The sequence below is a fragment of the Pipistrellus hanaki genome (genome assembly GCF_964339955.1).
Source record: "Pipistrellus hanaki genome assembly, chromosome: 9".
Taxonomy (NCBI): Eukaryota; Metazoa; Chordata; class Mammalia; order Chiroptera; family Vespertilionidae; genus Pipistrellus; species Pipistrellus hanaki.
Window position 1 is genome coordinate 43,104,946 of NC_140511.1, and position 25,396 is coordinate 43,130,341.

At 39.2% G+C, this 25,396-nt stretch overlaps 1 protein-coding gene across 1 annotated transcript in view; it reads left to right on the top strand.

Moving 5' to 3' along the window:
• Positions 1 to 25,396, top strand: part of FCHSD2 (FCH and double SH3 domains 2) — a 160,116-nt gene that overhangs the window by 14,251 nt on the left and 120,469 nt on the right. The window contains exon 3 of the mRNA XM_084894182.1: positions 22,031 to 22,076. Coding sequence (XP_084750308.1) covers positions 22,031 to 22,076 — 46 coding nt within the window. The remainder of the gene's footprint in view (positions 1 to 22,030; positions 22,077 to 25,396) is intronic.

Below are 25,396 nucleotides of genomic sequence, written 5' to 3' on the forward strand. Positions count from 1 at the left end.
ACTTAGAAGGCTAGTCTGGTGCCAGTTACTCCATCATGGCTAGAAATGGAAGTCTACTTCTCAGATGTATTGGAGGAAAATATTTAACTGTCTTTAAATACACAGGTAAAATTATGTATTTATATATATTTAATATCTACATATCCTCAGCTTTTGGATATATGAGTTTAGATATTCCATATTTAAATGTTTGTATACTGTAGCATAGGAATTTCTTAACAGCTTTATTACAATATAATTCACATACTATGTAATTCACTCATTTAAAATGTATGATTTGGTGGTTTTTGGTATATTCATCCATTACCACATCAACTTTAGAACATTTGCATTACCACACACACACACAAACCCCACATCCCTTAGCCATTATCCTTCCGCTCTCCCTCCATTTGCCCAGCCCTAGGCAATCCTGATGTACTTTCTATAGATTTATTTGTCATAGGTATTTCATATACAGGAAATGGTATAATATGTGGTCTGTTGTAATTGGTTTCTTTCACTCAGCATTATGTTTTCAAGGTTCATTAACGTAGCATCTATCAGTACTTAATTCCTTTTTATTGCTAAATATTTTCCATTGTTTGTATAAATCACATTTTATTAATCCATTTACCAGTTGATGAACATTTGGATTGTTTTGCTTTTGCCTGTTGTGCATAACACTTCTATGAACATTCATGTGTAAGTTTTTTTCATGTATATCTGTTTCCTCTTCGGTTATGCCTAAGAGTAAATTGCTGAGTAATCTGTTAACTCTGTTTTACTGTTTTAGCAACTGCCAGACTGTTTTTCAAGGGAACTATTCCATTTTACATTCCCACCAGCAATGTATGAGGGTTCCAATTTCTCCATATCCTGTAACATTTGCTTTTGAACAGTAATTATACTAGTACTAGGGGCCCGGTGCACGAAATTTGTGCACTGGGAAGGGGATCCCCTCAGCCCAGCCTGCCCCTCTCACATACTGTCCTAGTCTGGCCTCCCTTTCTGGGAGACTACCAGGCTGATCAGGGAAAGGCATCAGCCACATCACCCAGCTGCTGCAGCCACCGTGTTTTCATCACATGGTCTCCGGTCCCTTCACCATGAAAAATGACAACTTTCTTTAGGCATTTTCAAGATGTCCCTCCCTCCCTTCCTCCCTCCCTTCCTTCTTTCCTTCCTTCTTTCCTTCCTTCCTCATCTGAGGATATGTTTTCATTGATTTTTAGAGAATGTGGAAGAGAAAGGGAAAGACAGAGAGAAACATCAAAGTGAGAGGAACACTTTGATTGGTTGCCTCCTGCATGAGCCCAGACCTGGGCCCTAGCCCGGGAGGAGCCTGCAACTTAGGTACATGTCCTTGATCAGAATCTAACCTGGATCCTGCGGTTGGCAAGCCTAGGCATTATCCACTGAGCCAAACTGCCTAGGGCAGGTTATGACATTTCTTAGTCCTCCAGCAGTGGACCTTCATTATTTTCTCCAGGAGTGTGGTGGAAAAACCCTAGATTACCTTTTTGGATTCTTATACCCAAGTTACTAAGAATATCACCAGTGGCATCCAGGGAACCGTCAGAAAAGGTGTTTCCCTGGTTTTGATAGTTGTTTTCTTGAAAATAGAAGACAGTTATCTTTTCCTCGGGATTATTTTAAATAATTGGGGGCACATCATTTTCATTGACCACTATGTCCAGACATTGTAGATGGAGGATGTATTATCTTGTTTCAAGAACTGCTGTGTAGAATAGACACCAAAGAAGAGGTGTAAGATTCAGTGCCCTGCATAACTTTCAGTCTGGCTGAGTAGTACAGGAGTGGAAGAAGATCATTGTTTGGGGTTTCATGTTTTTGTTTTTTCAGATTGAGGATTGTTGAAAGATTGTGTGAAGCACTGAACTTTTAGGGATCGTTTGGCTCTTCTGATAATTATATATGGGGTTTAGGTTAGATTTTGAGATATTTCCATAGTTGAACAGCCCTTACCTGTCTTTTTTGCTGTAAGTTAAGACCAGACAGTTTTGTGGTGATTGAGTGAAGGAGACAAAGTTTTGTAATGAACTAAAGGTGAACATGGTGTTCAAAGGTGAACTTGATTATGAATCTCCTGACAAGATGGTTTTGGCAACTTGGTTAGTATTGATAAATCTTAATGGAAATTCATGTTTTTATAGTCATGCGCCACATAACTTATTATGTAGCAAGGTGTTTTTTGTTTTGTTTTTGGCTATTATGTTTATTTTCAACTTTTTGGCAATGTACATAAAATAAAAATGCTCCACAAATAGCTTATAATCAGCTCATATTGGGTGGTAGACATGTATATAATTTTATGATACTTTATATTAGTAAACTCACTTTAATGGAAAAATTTTTAACATGTTAGAAACCAGTAGGTTATAAAAGTTACTGAAATATTTACCTAGAATATAAATTGCTGTTAGCCCATTACAGTGTTTAATTTTGTATAGCTATATACATGCAAATAAATATTCTTCTAAGGAGACATCATAATCCTAAATTTGCATTCAGGAAAATGACCAGATTTCAAAGTTGCATTAGTTTATAAAAAAATAAAAATGAATAATAACAAATTGTAAAACTTTGTTAACATTTTTAAATGGTTTTGACAATGGCCTATTTTGTTAATATGTCTTTTGTTATTGAACTATTTATATATTAGTACACATGCATTGAAAGTAAGTCTTCAAAACTTCTATCCAAAAAAATATGTATCATTTTAAGGAAGGAGAAAGCAAGGAAAAAGACATCAGTGTTTAATTTTATGTGAGTAACTGCCAGGCTGAAGGCTGTGAAAGGTTTATGATGTATCTTTTAAATGTACAATGTAATTCATGGGTAAGGAGTAAGATATATCTTGCAGTAAATATAGTTAAAGGCAAATCATGTAGTAAAAGATTGTGTTATCTTAAATGTCAGAAATTTTCATTTGATTACAACGTTTTCTCTGCTATGATCTGAAAGGAATGTGTATTCCACTTTAATAAAAGATTATCTGACTAATGAATGTCATCCACTCTTTGCCTGGCAAAGAAAACTTGGCATCTTAAATTGGGTCTTGAATGATATATTATAGATGGAAACATTTAAAGTCATGGTGTTCAAAGGTGAGTTTGATTATGAATCTCCTGACAAGATGGTTTTGGCAACTTGGTTAGTATTGATAAATCTTAATGGAAATTAATTTGTTTATAGTCATGTACCACATAACAAAATTTGGATCAATGCCAGACCGCATATATGAAGATGGTCCCATCTATAATAATAAAAGTGTAATATGCAAATTGTCTGAAAGACTGAATAGCGGAATGACCGTCCGGACAACCTTACAGATGACCATGTTATGACACCCACTGGCACCCGGCCAGCCAAGGAGGGTGCAATACGATTGGTTGGGGGCCCGGCCATCGCCCCATGATTGCCCTGCAGAGGGAGGCCCAGGCACCGGCCAGCAGGGCGATTGATCAATTGGGTAGGGGGGCTCCATGATTGCTCCAAAGAGGGAGGCTCAGGCCACTGACTGGTGGGCAGCCGGTGGGTGGGGCCTCCCTCTTTGGGGCGCTATTGATTGCCCCAAACAGGGAGGCCCAGGCTACCCTGCAATGGCACTGCGGGGCTACCTATCGTGGGGCCCAGGCCGGGTGGGCAGGGCCTACCTCTTTGGGGTGATAATGGCGGAGCCCTGCAATCGGTTGCCCCAAAGAAGGAGGCCCAGGCTACCCTGCCAGCTGAACTGCAGTGCTTAGCCTGGGCCTCCCTCTGCAGGGGTGATCCATCATGAAGTCCCAGCCAACATGGGTGGGGCCTACTTCTCTACAGCGGTCAATCGCAGGGCTCCTAGACTATGAGAGGGCATAGGCTAGGCTGAGAGGACCCCTCCCACTGAGTGCAAGAATTTCGTGCACCAGGCCTCTAGCAAGATATAATGGAGCTGACAGTTTTCTGTTGCCTAGCAGTGTTGTAATGATGTGGCCAACACATTGCTTACATGTTTGGGATGATGCTGGTGTAAACAAACTTCCTGTACTGCCAGTGGTATAAAGATATAGCATATATAATTATGTACAGTACATAATACTTAACAATGATCATAAACAACTGTGTTATTAGTTTATGTATTTACTATACTATACTTTTAACCTTTAGAGTGCAGTCTTTCTTCTTATAAAAATTTTGTTGTCGCCGAGACCGGTTTGGCTCAATGGATAGAGCGTCGGCTTGGGGACTGAAGAGTCCCAGGTTCGATTCCGGTCAAGGGCATGTACCTTGGTTGCGGGCATATCCCCAGTGGGGGGTGTGCAGGAGGCAGCTGATCGATGACTCTCTCTCATCGATGTTTCTAACTCTCTATCTCTCTCCCTTCCTCTCTGTACAAGATCAATAAAATATATATTTAAAAAAAAAAAAAATTTTGTTGTCAAAGAGGATGCTGTATTACACACAGCTGCCTCATACTGCAAGCAGGCCAGGCAAAGCAGCTTTATTTAGATGGCGTTTGATAAACCTGAGAGGTGATGCTCCCCAACCAGTTTGAAACCACTTTGACATTGGGAAGTATTGAGTATGGGAAGGAGCTGGGAAAGTATGGTTATGTGATGAGGAAGATCTTTTTCAAGATCCTGAATATTGCTATCACAGTGTGATGACATTGTCTTTGAAATATTTTTAATTCCCAGAAGTAAAAATAGCTTATTTAAATGTGGATGCCAAGACACATTGTATTAGTAAGAGTCACGTGAACTTTACAATACAGATGCTTCGGTACTACCCTTAAGATTCAGAGTTGGTAGATTTGGGGAAAGGACTGGACACAGTCCATATCTTAGTTTTTGTGAATAATGATGCAATGAACATAGATGTGCAGATCTCTCTTACAGATGGTGATTTACTTCCTTAAGATATGTACCCAGAAGTGGAATTACTGAATCATATTGTAGTTCTGTTTTTAATTTTTTAAGAACCTGCATACTGGATCCATAATGGCTCTACCAGTTTACTTTCGCACCAACAGTGCACATTGACCAACATTTACATTTGTCTTTAGGTAATAGCCATTTGAACAAGTGTGAAGTAGTATCTCATTATGGTTTTGGTTTGTATTTTCTAGATGATTAGTGATGCTGAGCATCTTTTCATGTACTTGTTGGCCATTGTATATCTTCTTTGGAAAACTGCCTTTTTTATTTTTTAGGCTCTCTGCCTATCATTAATAGCATTATTTGTTGTTGGTTTTTGCTGTTGAATTATATGAGATCCATATATATTTTGGATATTAACTCCTTATTAGAATTATGATTTACATATATCGATATTTCCTTCCAATCCATAGATTGCCTTTTCATTTTGTTGATCGTTTCTTTTGCTGTGTAGGAGTTTATAGTTTGATGTGGTCCCACTTATTTGTTTTTGTGTTTGTTTCTTGTGCTTTTGTATCATATCCAAAAAATTACTGCCAAGACCAGTGTTGAGGAGTTTTTGCCCTATGTTCTCTTCAGGATTTTTACAGTTTAATCTTCTATATGTAAGTCTTTAATTTATTTCAGGATAATTTTTGTGTGTGGTATAAGACAGGGCTCTAACTTAATCCTTCTGTATGTGAATGTTTAGTTTTCCTAACACCATTTATCGAAGAGTCTCTCCTTCCTGAATGTTCTTGGCTCTCTTGTCCCTATCAGTTGAGCGTATATGCATGAGTTTATTTCTGGGCTGATTATTCTGCTTTGTTGGTCTATATGACATATTTTATGCCAGTACCATGCTGTTTTGATTACTATCACTTTGTAATTTAGTTTGACACTGTAATTTTATTTGGAAGTGTTATTTGCTTCTCTCGTTTTTTTTATTTAAGGTTTAAATTTTTATTTCAAGTGTTTGGTTACGTATTTCATCTGCCCCAAGCAGCATTCTTCTCAGGAGCGTCCTTTAGCTGCTGTGTTTTTCCTGTTCTGTTTCTTTCTTCTTTTTTAAATTTCATATTTGTGGATATTCTGTACCTGTTGCCTTTGCAGTTATTACTTTTTTTTTTTTTAATATATTTTATTGATTTTCTTACAGAGGAAGAGAGAGGGATAGAGAGTTAGAAACATCGATGAGAGAGAATCATCCATCAGCTGCCTCTTGCACACCCCCCACTGGAGACGTGCCCGCAGCCAAGGTACATGCCCCTGACCAGAATCGAACCCGGGACCTTTCAGTCTGCAGGCCTACGCTCTATCTACTGAGCCAAACCGGTTTTGGCTGCAGTTATTACTTTTTGAATGAAGAAAATTTTTTTCTGTACTACTTTTTGGGATACCAGAAGTAGGTATCTCAGGGTAAGCTGTTGTTTTAAAATTTGCAGTAGTTTCCTTTATGACGAGGATTGTGTGTATAAATTTATTTCTCCTCAGCCAGAGACGATGGGATGCTGCCACACCATTCATAGTGCAGTTGTCTATCTTTTTGCCACACCAGCAGCCTCATTTCTGACAACGTAGCTGCTTTGTGTGATTCTTTAGAACTGTCTCCTCTACTTCAAACTATGAACAGCAAAACTCCCTCTACCAGCCAAACCCGGTTTTCCTTAGTGGATAGAGCATCGGCCTGCAGACTGGAAAGGTCCCAGGTTCGATTCTGGTCAAGGGCATGTACCTTGGTTGTGGGCACATCCCCAGTGGGGGGTGTAGGAGGCAGCTGATCGATGTTTCTGACTCTCTATCCCTCTCTCTTCATCTCTGAACAAAATCAATTAAAACAAAACAAAACAAAACAAAACAAAACAAACTCCCTCTACCAGCCCACGTCCCCTGTTTTTGTTGTTGCAAATATGGTTTAAATTTTACACTTCAGGGAGTGTATGTGGAGAAATGTGCCTCTCCCCCACTCCCTTTGCATTTTGGAGCCTCATGCCTTATATTTTTACCCTCATTCTTCAGTTCAGTCGTCTCTTTTGGCCTATATCCATTTATATTTTATGTTTCCTAGTTTTGTTGGAGGTCATGTTTGCATTTATGTTTTTTATTTTGTTACTTTTGGGTAATTTGAGAGAAGGGAGATTATGACTTGGCTCTGTCATCGAAGAGCAGAAGTACTTAAAATTATTTTTTGTTAGTACATTGCATATTTATTTAGTTAAAATATTTAAACTGAATTAAAATTTATAATTATAAACTGCAGAATGTGATATTTTTACTTATTTACCAATTTTTTTTTTTATTTACAATGTTCCAAGTCTGTTACAAGTGCTTTGCAAATATGTACTCATTTAATCCTTATAATAATTCTGTGTAATAGGTGTTCTTTTTATTCCCATTTAGTAGGTAGGAAAATGAAGCACAGTCAGGAAAATTAACTTGCCCAAGGTTACCTAATTAATAGGAAGTAAGAACATTATTTTTCTTCCTGTGACTAGCATTTGTGGTTCTTGGCATCATCTATTCATTATACCAGTGGTTAGCCAACCGCAGCTCACGAGCCGTAGTTTGCCGCTCTGTTGACTAATGACGAGTTTGCGGACCACTGTCATGTACTATACTTTACCTCTTTGCACACAATATGCCACACTTGCCGAATCCTACAGCTTCCAACTACATGGTAACATTTCGTATAGTATACTAAAGGATCCTTGAGAGCAAGAGTCCATGTAAGACTCATTTTGTCTTTATAGTCCCATTGCATATTTAGTCGAATACCTGTAATTCAGAAGATAAAGAATATTGTTGGTGAATTAATATCTTTTTTTATTAGGAGCCAAATAATTGCTTCTCTTGCCAGACTTACATAGCTTCAGTTGTTCATTCTACTTGCCTTGTTTGCGCAAAAAATATTTGTTTTCTCATGTCATCATTTTAATGCTATTGCCATATTTTCTGTAATAATACCTCTAAAAATAGCCATTGTATTCCAGAAGGAAATTATAAAAGTTTCTTTATAAAAGAGCCTCAGTGTGCTGCTAATATAAGAACTAGTTTCCTTACCCCAGTTGACAAGTGATACTGTTTAAATATAACTAAATAATTTTAGCAACTATTTTAATTTTCAACTATCAACATTAATCATTACAGTTATTGATATACCATATCGACTTCCTCCATTAATAATTTGAACATTAGGTGTTCGGCTTATCCTGGTAATGAATTACAGAGTTCAAGAGTCCCCAAGACAACTCTCACTTTGACACCAACTTCAAATTTGGAGGTTTCCAAGACCCTCCTTATTTCTGATATGATTTGTAAGATTGGGGTCCCCAAAATCACCCTCAGATTTAAAAAAATATATATTTTATTGATTTTTTACAGAGAGGAAGAGAGCGGGATAGAGAGTTAGAAACATCGATGAGAGAGAATCATCGATCAGCTGCCTCTTGCACACCCCGTACTGGGGATGTGCCCGCAACCAAGGTACATGCCCTTGACTGGACTCGAACCCAGGACCTTTCAGTCCGCAGGCTGACGCTCTATCCATTGAGCCAAACGGGTCTTGGCTACCCTCAGATTTGATAATTGGTCAGAAGGGCTTACAGAACTTACTGAAAGTTTACTTAAGATTATGGTTTATTATAATGAAAGGATGTATTTACTCAGCCAAGGGAAGAGGTCTGGCTTAGGTACAATTGACTGCACATTGGCTTGCCTTAGTCTTCAGCTTGTCTTAGTCTTCAGCTCCTTCAGAGGTTGCCCAACCTCCATTCTCCCCCCAAATAAATCCCATTGTTAGCATAGACTATCTGGCGTGCCCTAAGGTCCCAGGTAAACAAAAACACTTTTATCAGGCATGACATTCCAAATATTCTGAGATTAACCTCGCAGAAACCAAGGGCAAAGCCTCTCTTTGGGCAGGTTAATCCTTTCCAGTACCCTTATATATCCTGCTTGTTTTTTGTTTGTGTGCTTAAAAAAAAAAAAAAAAAAAAAAAAAAAAATATATATATATATATATATATATATATATATATATATATATATATATATATATATATTTCAGAAAGGAAGGGAGAAGGATAGTGAGATAAGAACATTATGATGAAAATCAATGATTGGCTGCCTCCTGCACACCCCCGACTGGGGATAAAGTCCACAACCCAGTCATGTGCCCTGAAAGTGAATTGAACCATCTTATTTATATGTTCATCACTTGAAGGACATTTGGGTTTCCACTTTTTTGGGTATTATGAATAATGTTGCTATGAACATTCCTTTACAGGTTTTATGTAGACACTAGAGGCCTGGTGCATGAAATTCATGTACAGGTAGGGTCCCTAGGCCTGGCCAGTAATCAGCAGTGATTGGGGCAGGGGCCTTTCTTCATTGGCTGCCAGCTGCCAGCTGGGGCCTTCCTTCATTCCATGCTGCCCCTGGTGGTCAGCACATGTCATAGCGAGCGATCAAACACCTGGTCTTGCAGTCAAACTCCCAAGAGGACACTTTGCACATTAGCCTTTTATATATATATATGAAATTCATGCACAGGGGAGGGGGGGTGTCCCTCAGCTGGCCTGGCCTGCACCCTCTCCAATCTGGAGCTAACCCACAGGGATTGGGCCTAAACCGGCAGTTGGACATCTCCCTCGCAATCCGGGACTGCTGGACCTAACTGTTCACCTGCCTATCTGCCTGATCTCCCCTAACCACTCTGCCTGCCAGCCTGATTGCCTCCAACTGCTCCCCCTCCTCCAGCCTGCTTGCCCCGAACTGCCCCCCTTGCTATCCTGCTTGCCCCCAGCTTCCCCCCTCACTAGCCTGCTTGAGCCTCCCCCCCACCCCCCCATTGGCAGCCTGCTCTCCCCTAACTACCTCTGCCTCAGCCCTGCCACCATGGCTTTGTCCAGAAGGACATTCAGAAGGTCTCCTGGAAGGTCTTCCAGTCTAATTAGCATATTACCCTTTTATTAGTATAGATAAGTTTTAAGTGTTCTTGGGTATACGGTAGTTGCCCCTGACCTGTTGTTTTGTTTTCCATGGTTTTAATTACAATCAACTATGGTCTAAAAATACTAAATGGAAAATTCCAGAAATAAACAATTTATGTTTGAAATTGCATTCCATTCTGAGCAGCATGTTGAAGTCTTGCACATTCCTGCTCTGTCCCGCCCAGGTCATGAATCATCCCTTTGTCCAGCATATCCACACTGCATGCACTATCTGTCCATCCGTCACTTAGTCGTCTCAGTTATGAGATAGACTGTTGTGGTATCACAGTATTTGCATTTAAATAATCCTTATTTAATAATGACCCCAAAAAGCAAGAGTAGTAGTTCTGGCAATTTGGTTATGCTAATGAGAAGCCATAAAGTGCTTTCTTACATATATTCTTATATATTTACTAGAGGCCCGGTGCACAAGTTTGTGCATGGGTGGAGTCCCAGGGGAAGTACGAGGGGGGCCAGGACATGATTGGCCCTCAAGGTGGGCAGTGGGACGCCCTTGCCGTCCTGGGATCCAGATCTATCCCACTGACGTTCGTGCCCGTTGTTGGGAGCCACTTGGTGGCTGCTTTTATATCTTTCCTTTTGCAGAGCATCTAGGGAGGGGAAGTGGCCATGGTGCCCAAGGCTGACTTCCAGGAGGCCGGTGGTGCGTCAGGATAATGCCAGCAGCACTGGTCCATCAGTGCCTGGCCTGCCCTCTGGAGACTGGATCTGCAGGACTGCTGAGGGAGTGTGGCTGCTGCCGGGCTGGTGGGCCTCCATGGCCGTGGGTCTCCAGGAGGGGCCAGTCAGCTTAGCGGTGCTCCCACTGTGGGAGTGCACTAACCACCAGGGGGCAGTTCCTTCGTTGAGCGTCTGCCCCCTGGTGGTCAATGCACGACATAGTGACTTATCGACTGGTCTTTCCAGTCATTCGGTCATGGCTTTTATATATATATATATAGACTAAAGGCCTGGTGCATGAATTCATGCACCAGTGGGGTCCTTCTGCCTGGCATGCAGGATTGAGCCAAAATCAGCTCTTTGACATCCCCTGAGGGGTCCCAGATTGTGAGAGGGCACAGGCCAGGCAAGGTGCACGATCAGGGTCAGGGAGGTTCGCAGGAGGTTGGCCAGCTGGGGAGGGACCGTGGGAGGGCTCCACAGTGTGTCTGGCACGTCTCGCTCAGTCCCAATTGGCCAGCCCCCAGCTGCAAGCTAACCTATCAGTTGAAGCGTCTGCTCCCTGGTGGTCAGTGTATGTCATAGTGAGCAATTGAGCGGCCTTAGCATATCATTAGTATATTACACTTTGATTGATTAATTGAATGATCAGACGACTGGACACTTAGCATATTAGGCTTTTATTATATAGCATAGGAAAAAATAGTGTGTGTAGGGTTTGGTACTGTCGACAGTTTTAGGCATCCACTGGGGGTCTTGAAATGTATTATCTGTACCTAAGGGGAAGGATTACTGTATACCTACGAATAGGATTGCTGGATCATATGGTAACTCTATGTTAAACCACTTAAGGAATTCCCAGACTGTTTTCCAAAGCAGCTGCACCATTTTGCATTCTCTCCAGCACCACATGAGATTTCTAATTTCTCCACATCTTTGCCAACACTTGTTCTTGTCCATCTGTTTAATTATAGCACCCATAAATATCTTAAAAGCGGTTTTATGAGAAACTGAAGGTGAATTTTAACAAATACCTTTGTATCTCATATGGAGATTATCAGAAGATTTTATTTTTGTTCTGCTCTCTTAATACGGTGAATCATAATTTATTTCCTAATATTGATGATGTTGATTTTGAGTAGTTGTCTTCTTGGATTTGTTTCCTTTCTTTAGAACAGGAAATTAGTTACTAGACATGAAATTGTTTAATAACAACTAAAAATTCAATTGAGAAATTTAAAATTAGTTTATAGGCATGCTCAGATTAAGAGTTTGTTCCCATTTTCTTGCGACTTTACCTGTTTCATTCTTTAAAAAAAAAAATTTTTTTTTTTTTAAATCGATTTCAGAGAACAAGGGAGAGGGAGAGAGAGATAGGAACATCAATGATGAGAGAGAATCACTGATTGACTGCTTCCTGCATGCCCCACACTGGAGATCGAGCCCATAATCTGGACATGTGCCCTTGACCACAATTGAACCTTAGACCCTTCAGTCCACAGGCTGACGTTCTATCCACTTAAGAGCCAAACCGGTTAGGACTTGTCTCATTCTTATTTCAAGATGAGTTATATAAACTTAAAAGGGTACTAAATAAATAACTTAAATATTTACTTTTATTTTTTGTAAAATGTTAAAAGTATATCTCCTTTAAAATATAGGTAAATTTTCCATTTTTTTTTAATGGTAAAAAAAATGTAAACTACTTCATTTTAGTTTCTTTTGCCTGAATATTTACATTGGATGGGTAGATAACATATTGGTAGTATTAGTCGTAATAATTTCTAAGTCCAATGTTAGTTTTTGCTTTTATAAAATTAAATTTATTGGGGTAACATTGGTTTATAATACTATATAAGTTTCAGATATACCACTTTATGATACATCATCTGTATATTTCATTGTTTTCTCACCATCCAAATTCTAGTTTCCTTCTGTCACCATATATTTGATCCCCTCTTAATCCTCCCCCACCCATGACTACTAAACTGCTATCTGTGTCTATGAATTTTTGTTTATTCATTTGTTGCTTTTTTATATTCCACATATGAGTGAAATTATATGGTTCTTGTTCTTTTCCATCTGACTTATTTCACTTAGCATATATTCTCAAGATCCATTTATGTTGTCATAAATGCCAGTATTTCATCTTTTTTTTTTAGGCTGAGTAGCCTATTTTATATATGTACCACATCTTCTTGACCCAGTCATTGGTTGAAGGACACTTAGGTTGTTTTCATGTCTTGGCTATTGTGAATAATGCAAAAATGAACATAGGGGTACATATATCTTTATGAATAATGTTTTCAGATTTTTCAGGAGTGCCATTGCTGGGTCATAGAGTAGCTCTATATTCCTAATTTTTTGAAGAGCCTCCATGCTGTTTTCCATAGAGGTAGTACCAATTTATATTTCTACCAGAGGTGGTGTACAAAGGTTCCCTTTCACCACATCCTCTTCGGCACTTGTTATTTCCTGTTTTATTGTTAATAGCCATTCTAACAGGTGTGAAGCGTTTTACTGTGGCTTTGATTTGCATTTCCCTTATAGCTAGTGAAGTTGAGCATCTTTTCATGTATCTGTTGGCCACCTGTATTTCTTCTTGGGAAAGTATCTGTTCAGGTCCTCTTTTCATGTTTTAATTGGATTTTTAAAATTGTTTCAGTTGTACAAGTTCTTAATATTTTTGGATATTAGATCCTTATCTTAGGACGCTTTGCAGACATCTTCCCTTCTATTAGTTGCCTTTTATTTTGCTGATGGTTTCTTTGCTATGTAGAAGTTTTTTAGTTTGAAATAGTCTCATTTATTTTTACTTTTCCTTCCTTTACCTTTGGGGTCAAGTTCATAAAAACCAACTTCTCTGAAAACAAGGTCTGTAAGTTTAGTACCTATGGTTTCTTGTTTTAGTATTAGAGTATTTTTTAAAATCTTTATTGTTGAGAGTATTACCGATGTCCCCCCCCCCTTTTTCCCCCCATTGCCCCCCTTTACCCGTTGCCTGTCCCATTCCAGGCCTTCACCACCCTATTGTCTGTGCCCATAGGTAATGCATACATGCATATAATAAGATCTTTGGTTAAGCTCTTTCCATCTCCCTTCACCTTTTCCCTCTGAAATTCATCAGTCTGTTCCATGTTTCCATGCCTCTGATTCTATTTATTCATCAGTTTATTTTGTTCATTAGATTTCTTGTTCATTTATTTATTTTTTTTTAAATATATTTTATTGATTTTGTACAGAGAGGAAGGGAGAGAGATAGAGAGTTAGAAACATCAATGAGAGAGAGTATTGATCAGCTGCCTCTTGCACACCCCCTACTGGGGATATGTCCGCAACCAAGGTACATGCCCTTGACCGGAATCGAACCCGGGTCCCTTCAGTCCCCAAGCTGACGCTCTATCCATTGAGCCAAACCGGTCTCGGCAGATTTCTTGTTCATTTATTTTTATTTTTAGATTCAATTGTTGATAGATATGTACTTATTGTCATTTTATTGTTCATATTTTTTATCTTTTTCTCCTTCTCCTTCTCAACTTCCTCCCCTTTCTCCTACTCCTTCCTCTTCTTAAAGAATAACTTTCAACATTTCTTACACCACATAGAGGAAATTCTCATTATTTCTTCAAATAGGTTTTCAATATCTTGATCTTTCTTTTCTTTCTGGCACCCCCATATTGCAAATGTCAGTATGCTTGAAGTTGTCTCAGAGGTTTCTTACAGTAACTATTTTCATATTTTTAAAATTCTTTTCTTTTTGCTCTTCTGATTGGGTGTTTTTTGCTTCCGCATATTCCAAATTGTTGATTTGATTCTTGGAATCTTCTACTCTACTGTTGATTCCTTCCCTGTAAACTGTTCTTTATTTCACTTAGTGTATGCTTAATTTCTGACTGGTCCTTTTTCATGCCTTTAACATTCACACTGAGCTCCTTGAAAGACTCACTAAGTCCCTTGAAGCTCTCATTAAGATCCTTAAGTAACCTTATAACCATTTATTTGAACTCTGTATCCAGTAATTTGCTTGCTTCCATTTCTTTCATTTGTAACATGTTTCTTTGTCTCTACATTTTGGCTTCTTCTCTGTATTTGTTTCTATGTATAAGGTAGAGCTGTTATGTCTTCTGGAATTGGTAGAGTGGTCTTGTGTAGTAGATGTCCTATAGAGCTCTGCCTCCCCAGTCACCTGAGCTGGGCACTGTAGGTGTGCCTCTGTGTGAGCTGTGTACACAGTCTTGTAGTTGAACCTTGATTGTTGTTGGTGTCACTGGGAGGAATTGACCTCCAGGCCAATTTGCTGTGAGAGTTAGCATCTGCAATGGAAGAACTGCTGTCCAGAAGACACCCCTATGGAGCAGGACTTGTTTCAGTGGGGCTTTCGTGCTCCTTGAGTCTTCCCCTTGAGTGTGTCGCTTGTGGATGTGTCGAATTGTAATCTGTTATAGTCTGAAGCTGTCCACCAGGTGTACTTGCTCTGGAGCCTCACAGGAGGTGCAAAGTCAGCCAGTGCCTGGGGCTATCCAGCTCCAGCAAGAGCTACAGAGAGATCTGCAGATGGCTGCTACTTGTATTGGGCCAGGAGGTGCCCAGGCAAGGCCCAGCGGTGAGACAAGGCAGGCTGGTGCTTGTGTTGGGTCTTTTATTGTTAGGCTTGGGACATGCTGACACCAGCTGCTGCTTGTTTGAGAGATTTTAGCAAAGTCTGAAGCCTGAGCCAGAATAGGCTATTCACATGGAAAAGCCACTGCAAACAACTTGGTGAGGCAGCAAATTGGATTCTCAGAATCACCAAGGTAGAGCAGAACTGTGTGGGCCATGCTGAGGGAAACTTAGATATGGCTGCCAATCAGCTCTGCAACAGAGGAGGTCCCAACACAGGAAGAATGTCCCCAGTGTGGATCCCTTTCTGAGAGATAGCCACCCCCAGGTTCCTTCCCCGATTCCCCAGTTTCTCCCTGTATGTCCCTGGATTCCCCCAAAGCCACCGCCTGGCACTAGAGCTCAGAGGGAGCAGGCCTGTATAAGTTCATGCATGGGCTCCTTAAGAGTAATACCTGGAACTCCAGCTATCTTTGTATCACTCAGCCACAATCCCTGCTGGCTTTTATAGCCCAAATGTATGGGGACTTCTATTCCTAGTTCTGCAACCATGGGATGTGGGTCTGGTGTGGAGCTGGGTCCCCTGTTTCTCACAGGCCTTAGAGATATCCCTCCTGATTTAAAAAATGCCACACGTGGGTGTCGGACCAGCCCATTCCATGCCTCCGCCCCTCCTCCCAGTCTCAGTGTGCCTTCTTGTTTAATTCTCTAGTTGTAGGACTTCCATTCAGGTGGTTCTGAATGATGATTCTGTATTTTAGTTGTAACTTTGATGTGGTTGTGGGAGGCAGCGAGTACCAAGTACCAATGTTTACCTATGCTGCCATCTTGGTTCTCCTGTTTTAGGTTTTATATTTAAGTGTTTAATCCATTTTGACTTAATTTTTGTGTATGGTGTCAGATAGCGATTTAGTTTCATATTTTTGCATGTGGCTTTCCAATTTTCCCAGCACCATTTATTGAAGAGACGTTTCTTGCTGATTGTATGTTTTTGGCTCCTTTGTTGAAAATAGTTGCCCATTGCCGAAACCGGTTTGGCTCAACGGATAGAGCGTCGGCTTGGGGACTGAAGGGACCTGGGTTCGTTTCCGGTCAAGGGCATGTACCTTGGTTGCAGGCATATACCCAGTAGGGGATGTGCAAGAGGCAGCTGGTCGATGACTCTCATCAATGTTTCTAGCTCTCTATCTCTCTCCCTTCCTCTCTGTACAAAATCAATAAAATATATTTAAAAAAAAGAAAAAGAAAATAGTTGCCCATATATATTTGGATTTATTTCTGGACTCTCAATTCTGTTCCATTGGTCTGTGTGTTTGTTTTTCTACCAATACTATACTGTTTTGATTATTGTAGCTTTATAGTATAATTTGAAGTCAGGGAGTGTGATGCCTTCGGACTTGCTCTTTTTTTCCTCAGTATTGCTTTGGCTCTTTGGGGTCTTTTGTGGTTCCATATAAATTTGAGGATTTTTTCTATTTCTGTGAAAAATGCCATTGGATTTTGAATGGGGTTGCATTTAATTTATATATTGCTTTAGGAAAAAAACAAACAAACAAACAAACAAACAAACAAAACGCACTCAACTACTCTACATAAAATCACAAATGAAAGATGAGAAATTATAATGGATACCATAGAAATATTGAAGGTTATGTAATAATACTATTAGAGGCTACTTGCCACCAAATTCGATAATGTAGAATAAATGAACAAATTCTTAGAAATATATAACTTTTGTAGACTGAACCATGAAGAATTGGACAACCTAAATAAAGCAATCAGTAGTTACAAAAATGCAATATCAATAAAAAAATCTTCCAAAAACAAAAGATGGCTTCTCCAGTGAATTCTGCCAAACATTCAAAGAAGACTTAATACCTATTCTTCTCAAATTCTTTCAAAAATTGAAGAAGAGGGCATACTTTCCTAACTTATTTCATGAGGCCACATTATCCTGACACCAAAACTAGGCAGGACACACACACAAAAAGAAAATTGCAGGCTAATATCTTTGATGAACATAGATATAAAAATCCTAAACAAAATATTAGGGAATTGAATACAACAATCCATTAAAAAAAATAATACATCGTGACCAAGTGGGGTGTATTCCAGGGACATGAGGATGGTTCAACATATACCAATCAGTCAATGCTGATGCACCACTTTAACAAATTAAAAGATAAAAATCATATGATCATATAAATGGATGCAGGAAAAAGCATTTGACAAGATACAACACCCATTTATGATTAAAACACTCAATGAAATGGGTATAGGAGGAAAGTACCTCAACATTGTAAAGGTCATATATGACAAAGCCTCAGCTAATATGTTTAATGGTGAAGAATTGAAAGCTTTTACTCTAAGGTCAGGAACAAGACAAGATGCCTACTATCCCCACTGTTATTCAACGTAGTGCTGGAAGTCCTAGCCTGAGCAGTCAGGCTAGAGGATGAAATATAAGGCATCCAAACTGTCACTATTTGCACATGACATGATTATATATATAGAAAACAGTTAAGATTTCACCAAAAGACTCTTAGAAACAATAAAAATACAATAAAGTTGTAGGATATAAAATAAATACACAAAAATAGTTGCATATCTATTCACTAAAAATGAAAATTCAGAGAAATGAAGTAAACAATCCCATTTATAATTGCAACAAAAAGGATAAAATATATAGGAATAAACTTAACAAAGGAAGTGATATACATTGAAAACTGCAAGACGTTTAAAGAAATTGAAGAGGACATAAAGAAATGGAATGGTATTTCATGTTCATGGATTGGAATTATTAATGTTAAAATGGCTATGTTATCTAAATCCAATTTTAGTAAAATAACACAGGTATCAAAAGGTGTCTGCCTATGCTTGTGAGTGTTCATTTATTTATTTAAAAATAAGGACAGTAGCCTCAGCTGGTTTGGCTCAGTGGATAGAGCATCAGCCTGTGGACCAAAGGGTCCCAGGTTCAATTCATGTATCTCGGTTTCAGGCTCCTCCCTGGTCGGGGTGCATATAGAAGGCAACCAGTCGATGTGTTTTTCTCACATTGATATTTTGCTCTGCCTTTTCCTCTCCTCCATTCTTTCTACAAATCAATGGAACAAAAAATAAAAGTAAACATAAGGACACTATTTTCTTCAAACACAATACAAATTTTTAGTAAAACATCAGAAAATATAGAGAGCAAAATGAAAAGAAGAAAGTGAAAGTCTGTAATCCCACTACTCAGACAAAACTTGCATTATTATTTTGATATCTCTCTCTCTCTCTCTCTTTATATATCTCTATATATAAAAGCCTAAGCAACCGTTATGACTGGACGACCGGCTGGTAGCTATGATACACACTGACCACCAGGGAGCAGATGCTCAATGTAGGAGCTGCCCCCTGGTGGTCAGTGTGCTCCCACAGCCAACCTCCCCCAGCCAGCCAACCTTCCCCAGCCAGCCAACTTTCCATGGTTCCTCCCCCCGGTTGCCAGTCCTGATCAGCCCCAATCTCCGGCCAGGACAAGTGACCCCACCCATGCACCAGGCTTCTAGTATATATATAAACAGAGACATATAATCCCAAATACCCACAAATGTCTGTGTATCTTTATATATAAAATAAATATTATATATATAAATGCATATATACAGTGTGTATATATACATATATATAAATGCATATATACAGAGTGTGTGAGTACATATTCTTATACAGAATATAGTTTATATGTTTCTTCTTAAGGAGAGTATACTGATTTTTTTTTAACATTTTATTTTATTTTTTATAATATATTTTTTTAATTAAATTATTTTGTACATATACCAATGCCCTCCCCCTCCCGTACATACCTTCCCTCCCCAGAGTTTTGTGTCCATTGGTTGTACTTATATGCATATATACAAGTCCTTCAGTTGATCTCTTATCTCCCCCAGATCTCCCCAACCTCCCCACTGTAATTTGACAGTCTGCTTGTTGCTTTACTGTCTCTATATCTATCTTTTGGTTCTTCAGTTTATAATATTCTTTATTATCCATAAATAAGTGAGGTCATGTGGTGTCTCTCTTTCATTGACTGGCTTGTTTCACTCAGCATGATGTTCTCCAATTCCATCCAGGTTGCTGCAAACGATGAGAATTTTTTTCTTTTTTATGGCTGCGTAATATTCCATTGTGTAAATGTACCATAATTTTTGGATCCAATCATCTGCTGATGGGCACCTAGGCTGTTTCCAAATCCTAGCTATTGTAAATTGTGCTGCTATGAACATAGAGGTGCATATATTCTTTCTGATTGATGTTTCTAGCTTCTTGGGATATATTCCTAGGAGTGGGATTACTGGGTCAAATGGGAGTTCCATTTTCAGTTTTTTGAGGAAGCTCCATACTGTTCTCCACAGTGGTTGCACCAGTCTGCATTCCCACCAGCAGTGCACGAGGGTTCCTTTTTCTTCTCAACCTCGCCAACACTTGTCGTTTGTTGATTTGTTGATGTTGGCCATTCTGATGGTACCGCATTGTTGCTTTGATTTGCATTTCCCGGATAATTAATGACTCTGAGCATGTTTTCATGTGCCTTTTGGCCTTCCTTCTGCCTTCTTTTGAGAAGATTCTATTTAGATCCATTGCCCATTTTTTAATTGGGTCATTTATTTTCCTTTTATTAAGTTGTGTAAGCTGTCTGTAGATGTTGGAGATTAAACCTTTATCAGTGATAACATTTGCAAATATGTTCTCCCATACAGAGGGCTTTCTTGTTGTTTTGTTGATGGTTTCCTTTGCTGTAAAAAAGCTTTTTATTTTGATGTAGTCCCATTTGTTTATTTTCTCTTTAGCTTCCATTGCCCTAGGGGAAGTATCAGTGAAGAAGTTCTTTTGGCATATGTCTGAGATTTTGCTGCTTATGGATACCTCTAGTATTTTTATGGTTTCCCGTCTTATGTTTAAATCCTGTATCCATTTTGAGTTTATTTTTGTGTATGGTGTAAGTTGGTGATCCAGTTTCATTCTTTTGCATGAGTATACTGATTTTTTTTTAAACCATTTTTAAGTGTACAGTTTAATGGTATTAAAGACATTCATATTGTTTTGCATCCTTCACCATCCCTCTCCAGAACTTTTTGTCTTACAAAACTGAAACTCTATGCCTGTTAAATAATAATTCCTCTAATACCCTCCTCCAGGCTCTTGGCAACCAGTATTCTATTTTCTGCCTATATGATTTTTGCCTACTCCAGGTGCCGCATATAAATCATACAGTGTCTTTTTGGATTAAATTATTTCATTTAGCATACTATCCTCAAGGTTTTCATATTATAGCATTTGTGAGTATTTCTGTCCTTTTATTTTTAATCCTCACCTGAGGATATGTTCATTGACTTTAGAGAGGAAGGGACAGAATGAGAAACATCGATTGGTTGCCTCCCTAACACGCCCCAACTGGGCGTTGGACCCTCAACCTAGGTATGTGCCTGCCTAGGAATCAAACCTGCAGCTTTTTTGTTGGTGTTCAGGGTGATGCTCCAACCAACTGAACCACCCAGTTGGGCAGTTTTCTACCTTTTTAAGGCCAAACAATAGCTATTCACCCAAAACAAATGTAGTGAGATCTTAGTTATATTTCGTAGATAAGAAATGAATAGTTGCCGAAACCGGTTTGGCTCAGTGGTAGAGCGTCGGTCTGCGGACTGGAAGGTCCCAGGTTCGATTCCGGTCAGGGGCATGTACGTTGGTTGCGGGCACATCCCCAGTGGGGGGTGTGCAAGAGGCAGCTGGTCGATGTTTCTCTCTCATCGACATTTCTAGCTCTCTATCTCTCTCCTTTCCTCTCTGTGAAAAATCAATAAAATATATTTAAAAAAAAAAAAAAAAAAAAAAAGAAATGAATAGTCATTTTGGTAAATTTAAATAATTAGAAATAAAAAGTGGGAATTTTGGCTTATTGCTTTTTTTTCTATTCAGTCTCTTTTCTTTATACTTTTTCACTTTTTGCTCTCATATCTCTGCCCTAATGAAGTGCTTTTAAGAGCACACATATCTGGCATGCATAGGAAAGTCTTTACTCAGACTATTCAAGGTAAATTGTACATATTTTATATATCATTGACTCTACCTTGTCTATGGTTTATAAGGCACACTGTTATTTCATTACTGTTACTGTAGAAGAAAATACTACCAATAATTATTAAAAGATGAACCTCAATATAATAAATGTTAAAACGTGGTAAGTGTTTGCTGTAGAATCTATGAAATATATGGGTATGGAAAGGGTGCTCCCATCATACCACACAGGTAGTAGCCTTGTACTTTGTTTTGTAACTCTTGTAAAAAATTGGGAAGAAGGAAATGATTTGACTATTTTTTCATGATGAGAAGCTGCTCTGGATTTGATTTTAAACTTGTTTTCTATAGTTCCCTCTACATTGGTTAAGTTAGTAAATTTTATTTTAGTACCTCCTATCCACTAGCCATTCTAATAGCAGTAGCTAACATTTATATAGCATTTATTATGTGCTTGACACTATTTTTGAGCACTTTATATATTTTAATTAACTAAATTTTACATTATCCCTGCAAGGTGGTTATTGTTACTATCCCCATTTTACCAAAGAGGAAACTGAGGCACAGAGAAGTCAAGTGACTTGACCAAGGTCATACAGCTAGTAAGTGGTGGAGCTAGGATTTGAATGTAGATTGTCTGACTCCAGAGTCTGTGATGTCAGTATTCCTAGGCACATAAGATGAATGAAAATTGTTCCTTTTCTTAACACAGCTTAGCAGGTACAATTTGAGGATATGGTGGTAAATTTATATGACATTGTTATAGTACTTTTGGTAATGAATTTTTATTTGTGTTTTTAGGACATTCAGTCAGAAGAAGGCTGCTATTGAAAGAGAGTATGCACAGGTAAGCTTGGATATGGAGGTCCCCCTCCTGGGTATACTTGTTCTTTATAAGGTACAGGGCAGACATGTTTGTTGGAGAAGCCTTAGTATCCCTGCATTCTCCTTTTCTTTATGTTTCTGGCTAACCCCTTTTATTCTGTTTGAATCTTCATACCTACCAAGAAGGTCATGAATTGGACCTTTTGGATGAAGATAACGCTTAAAGTATTTACAAATATAAATAAGAATAATAATTTATTCATATATATATATTTATCCCATTCTCTGCAGTTTTATGAAAGGTTGTTATTTTTGTACAATCAGGCATTTTTTCTCAGTAGGTTCTTATTGATAGAGAATGGTGTCTGTCAATGTCAATCATGAATTTGGTTGATACTTCTGTTATAGAGAAATGGCAAATAGCGATATTAAAATATTTCTTCTAATTAATTTCCTTTCATTGTGCACAAATCCGTGCACTGGACCACTAGTTATCTAATAGTATGTTTGGTAATTACATGGAAGTTCTTTTCAGGAAGTTCCATATGTTTGGCTATTATTTGCCATTGGTACATCATCTAAATCACATGTGTCAAACACAAGGCCCGCGGGCCAAATCCAGCCCGCCAGGCCTTGCAATGTGGCCCGCACCGCGCTGTCATCACTGCACTCCGCTGTCAGTTTATGACATTGTCAGTTTATGACTGTTCAGTAAACCATTCGGCCCGCGATTTAGGCTGGATTTTAGATTTTGGCCCCTTCTCTGATTGAGTTCCACACCCCTAATGTAAATAGTCAAGAATATTCAAATACTTCAAAAAAATTGAATTGTAACTTATATGAATAACTGCTGTGAAATTTTTATTTCCCCTGTCAATTTTAAAATGATCTTTTAAAATATGGTGATGTGTTTTGGTTCCTTTTTTAAAAAATTTATTTCAGAGTGAAAGGAGGAGGGAGAGAATCTTTGATCAGCTGCCTCCTGCATGCCCCCTGCTGGGGAGCTAGCCTGTAATCTGGGCATGTGCCCTGACTATAATTGAACTGTGGCTTTCTGGTTCATAGGTTAATGCTCAATACAGTTCATTTACAATAGCTACGATGAATGGGAATCTGTGCTCTGAAAAGATTTACTAAATCTTTATTTTTTAAATAAAGTACTAGAGGCCCAGTGCATGAAAATTCATGCACTAGACAGGGGCGGGGGGGGGGGGGGTGCCTCAGCCCAGCCTGCCCCCTCTCAAAGTCTGGGAGCCCTCAGGGGCAGGAGGCAATGCCCCCATCACACCTCTGCTGCTGCCACTGCCGGCAGCGCAAGCCTCGGCCGGCCCTGGTTACCTGAGCCTTGGGCAGCCCTGGGTGACTAGGCAGCCGTCATCCGAGGCTTGCCTGTGCCTCAGGCTGGCCCTGAGTGGCTGGGGGACTGAGGGGGACTGGGGAGTCCGGAGGTAGGCATGTGGCAAGATGGGGTTGAGGGGACTGGACGCCTCCATCTTGTGGCTGTGGATGCCATCGTCTTTGAGGGCGGGGTAGTCAGGTAGCATATTTCTTGCATCTTTATTAGATCAGATTATTTTAAAGTTAGAAGTTTATTTTAAGATCCAATAGTTTTCATGTGTTGAGAATATTGATCTCTCTTCTCGGTACTATGACTATAGCAATGCCCCCAAAAGAAAGAAAAAAGTCCTAGCACTCATAGAGTTTATATTCTATAGTTGTGTGTTAGCTTTCGATTAAATACATTAACTTCTTTCTCTTCAAAGCCAGTGATGGCATTATAGTCAATTGAAAAAAAAAAAATGACCTTTATAGAATTACTAGAGGCCCAGTGCATGAAATTTGTGCATAGAGGGGTTTCCTCAGCCCAGCCTGCACCCTCTCCAATCTGGAACCCCTTGGGGGAAGTCGGGCTGAGGGTGTAGGCTGAATCAAGCCTAAACCAGCAGCCAGACATCCTTCTCCCATTTCAAGACGACTAACTTCCAGCCACTCACCTGCCTGCCTGCCAGCCTGATCTCCCCTTCTCTGCCTGCCTGCCTGATCGCCCCTAACTGCCTATGCCTGCCTGATCTCCCTTAATTGCCCTCCCCTGCTGGCCTGATCTCGCCCACAACTGCCCTTCTCTGCCAGCCTGCTCTCGCCCCCAACTGCCCCTGCCTGCCCGCCTGGTCGCTCCTAACTGCCTCTGCCTTGGCCTCCACCACCATGGCTTTGTCCGGAAGGAAGTCAGACGTCTGGAAGATGGCCAGTCGACCTGGTCTAATTAGCATATTACCCTTTTATTAATATAGATTGCTTGTAGTCTATATTGTCATTCTCTATACAAAGGATTGATTGGCCAAAAAGGTTGAGTATTATTTATGAAATTTAGAGAGCCAGCCTAATCGACAAATATTATAAAGAAAAAGAATCCACAGGGGATTGTTTATATGGCAGCAATTTGAGAAATAGTACTTCAAGAATAAAGTAAAATAATATTACGTAACCTAATATTTACACTTGAAGGACTTGAGCCCTGAATTTTTTCAGGTCTCTTGGTACTTTCCATTTCCTCAAAGAGTATTAATGTTTATTTTTAAGCATAGTTTGTGAAACTCACTTAGTAAGTCTCCAGAAATAACAGATGTGTTGCATATCTATTTATACAAATAGAACAAATGAATATCTGAAAGTATAGGAGTCATATATGTCACTAAACAAAGTTACATGTTAGGGTAAAATCAACTCTGGCTTTTGACAGCAGTTAGCTAACCACTGAGGTGTTGGTAAAATCATTTGCAATACTCAAGCTGAAATTGCTAAAGGCAAGTTCTGTGTATTAATATACTTCCTGTAGTCTTTGGCAGAATGCTTCCAGTGAAGGAAGGATACAAAAGGTTACTGTGGCTGGAGAGAAAGAGCAGGAAAAGATTGTGGACTTTAAGGGCGGCGCCTTGCCTGAGGACAAACACACAGCAAACACGGCTCCCTGTCAAATAGCCTGTGGTATCACACTCTTGCACTTAAAGTTTTTGCTGTTTTTATTATTTTAAGAAATACATTTATAAAGAGTTGGGCATGCTACCCATAAAGTCAGTGTTATGTGTATGTGGTAGGGTTCTCTTTTGGTAAATTTCGTCAGCATAGAAGTTTAAAATGTAACTTAACTCAGCTTTGTTCAGTTCTCTGGTTGTTGCTATTAAAGAATTATTGGTAAGCTTATTGGAAATGGTGGACTATATACTTGGAGTTTGCTGTTCTGCCAGCCTTCTCATGTAGAACAATGAGAATAACTATCTTGAGAGAAAATTGAGGGTTATTTTCTGTCTTCATGTTGATACTTATTTTTAAAAATGATTTTAT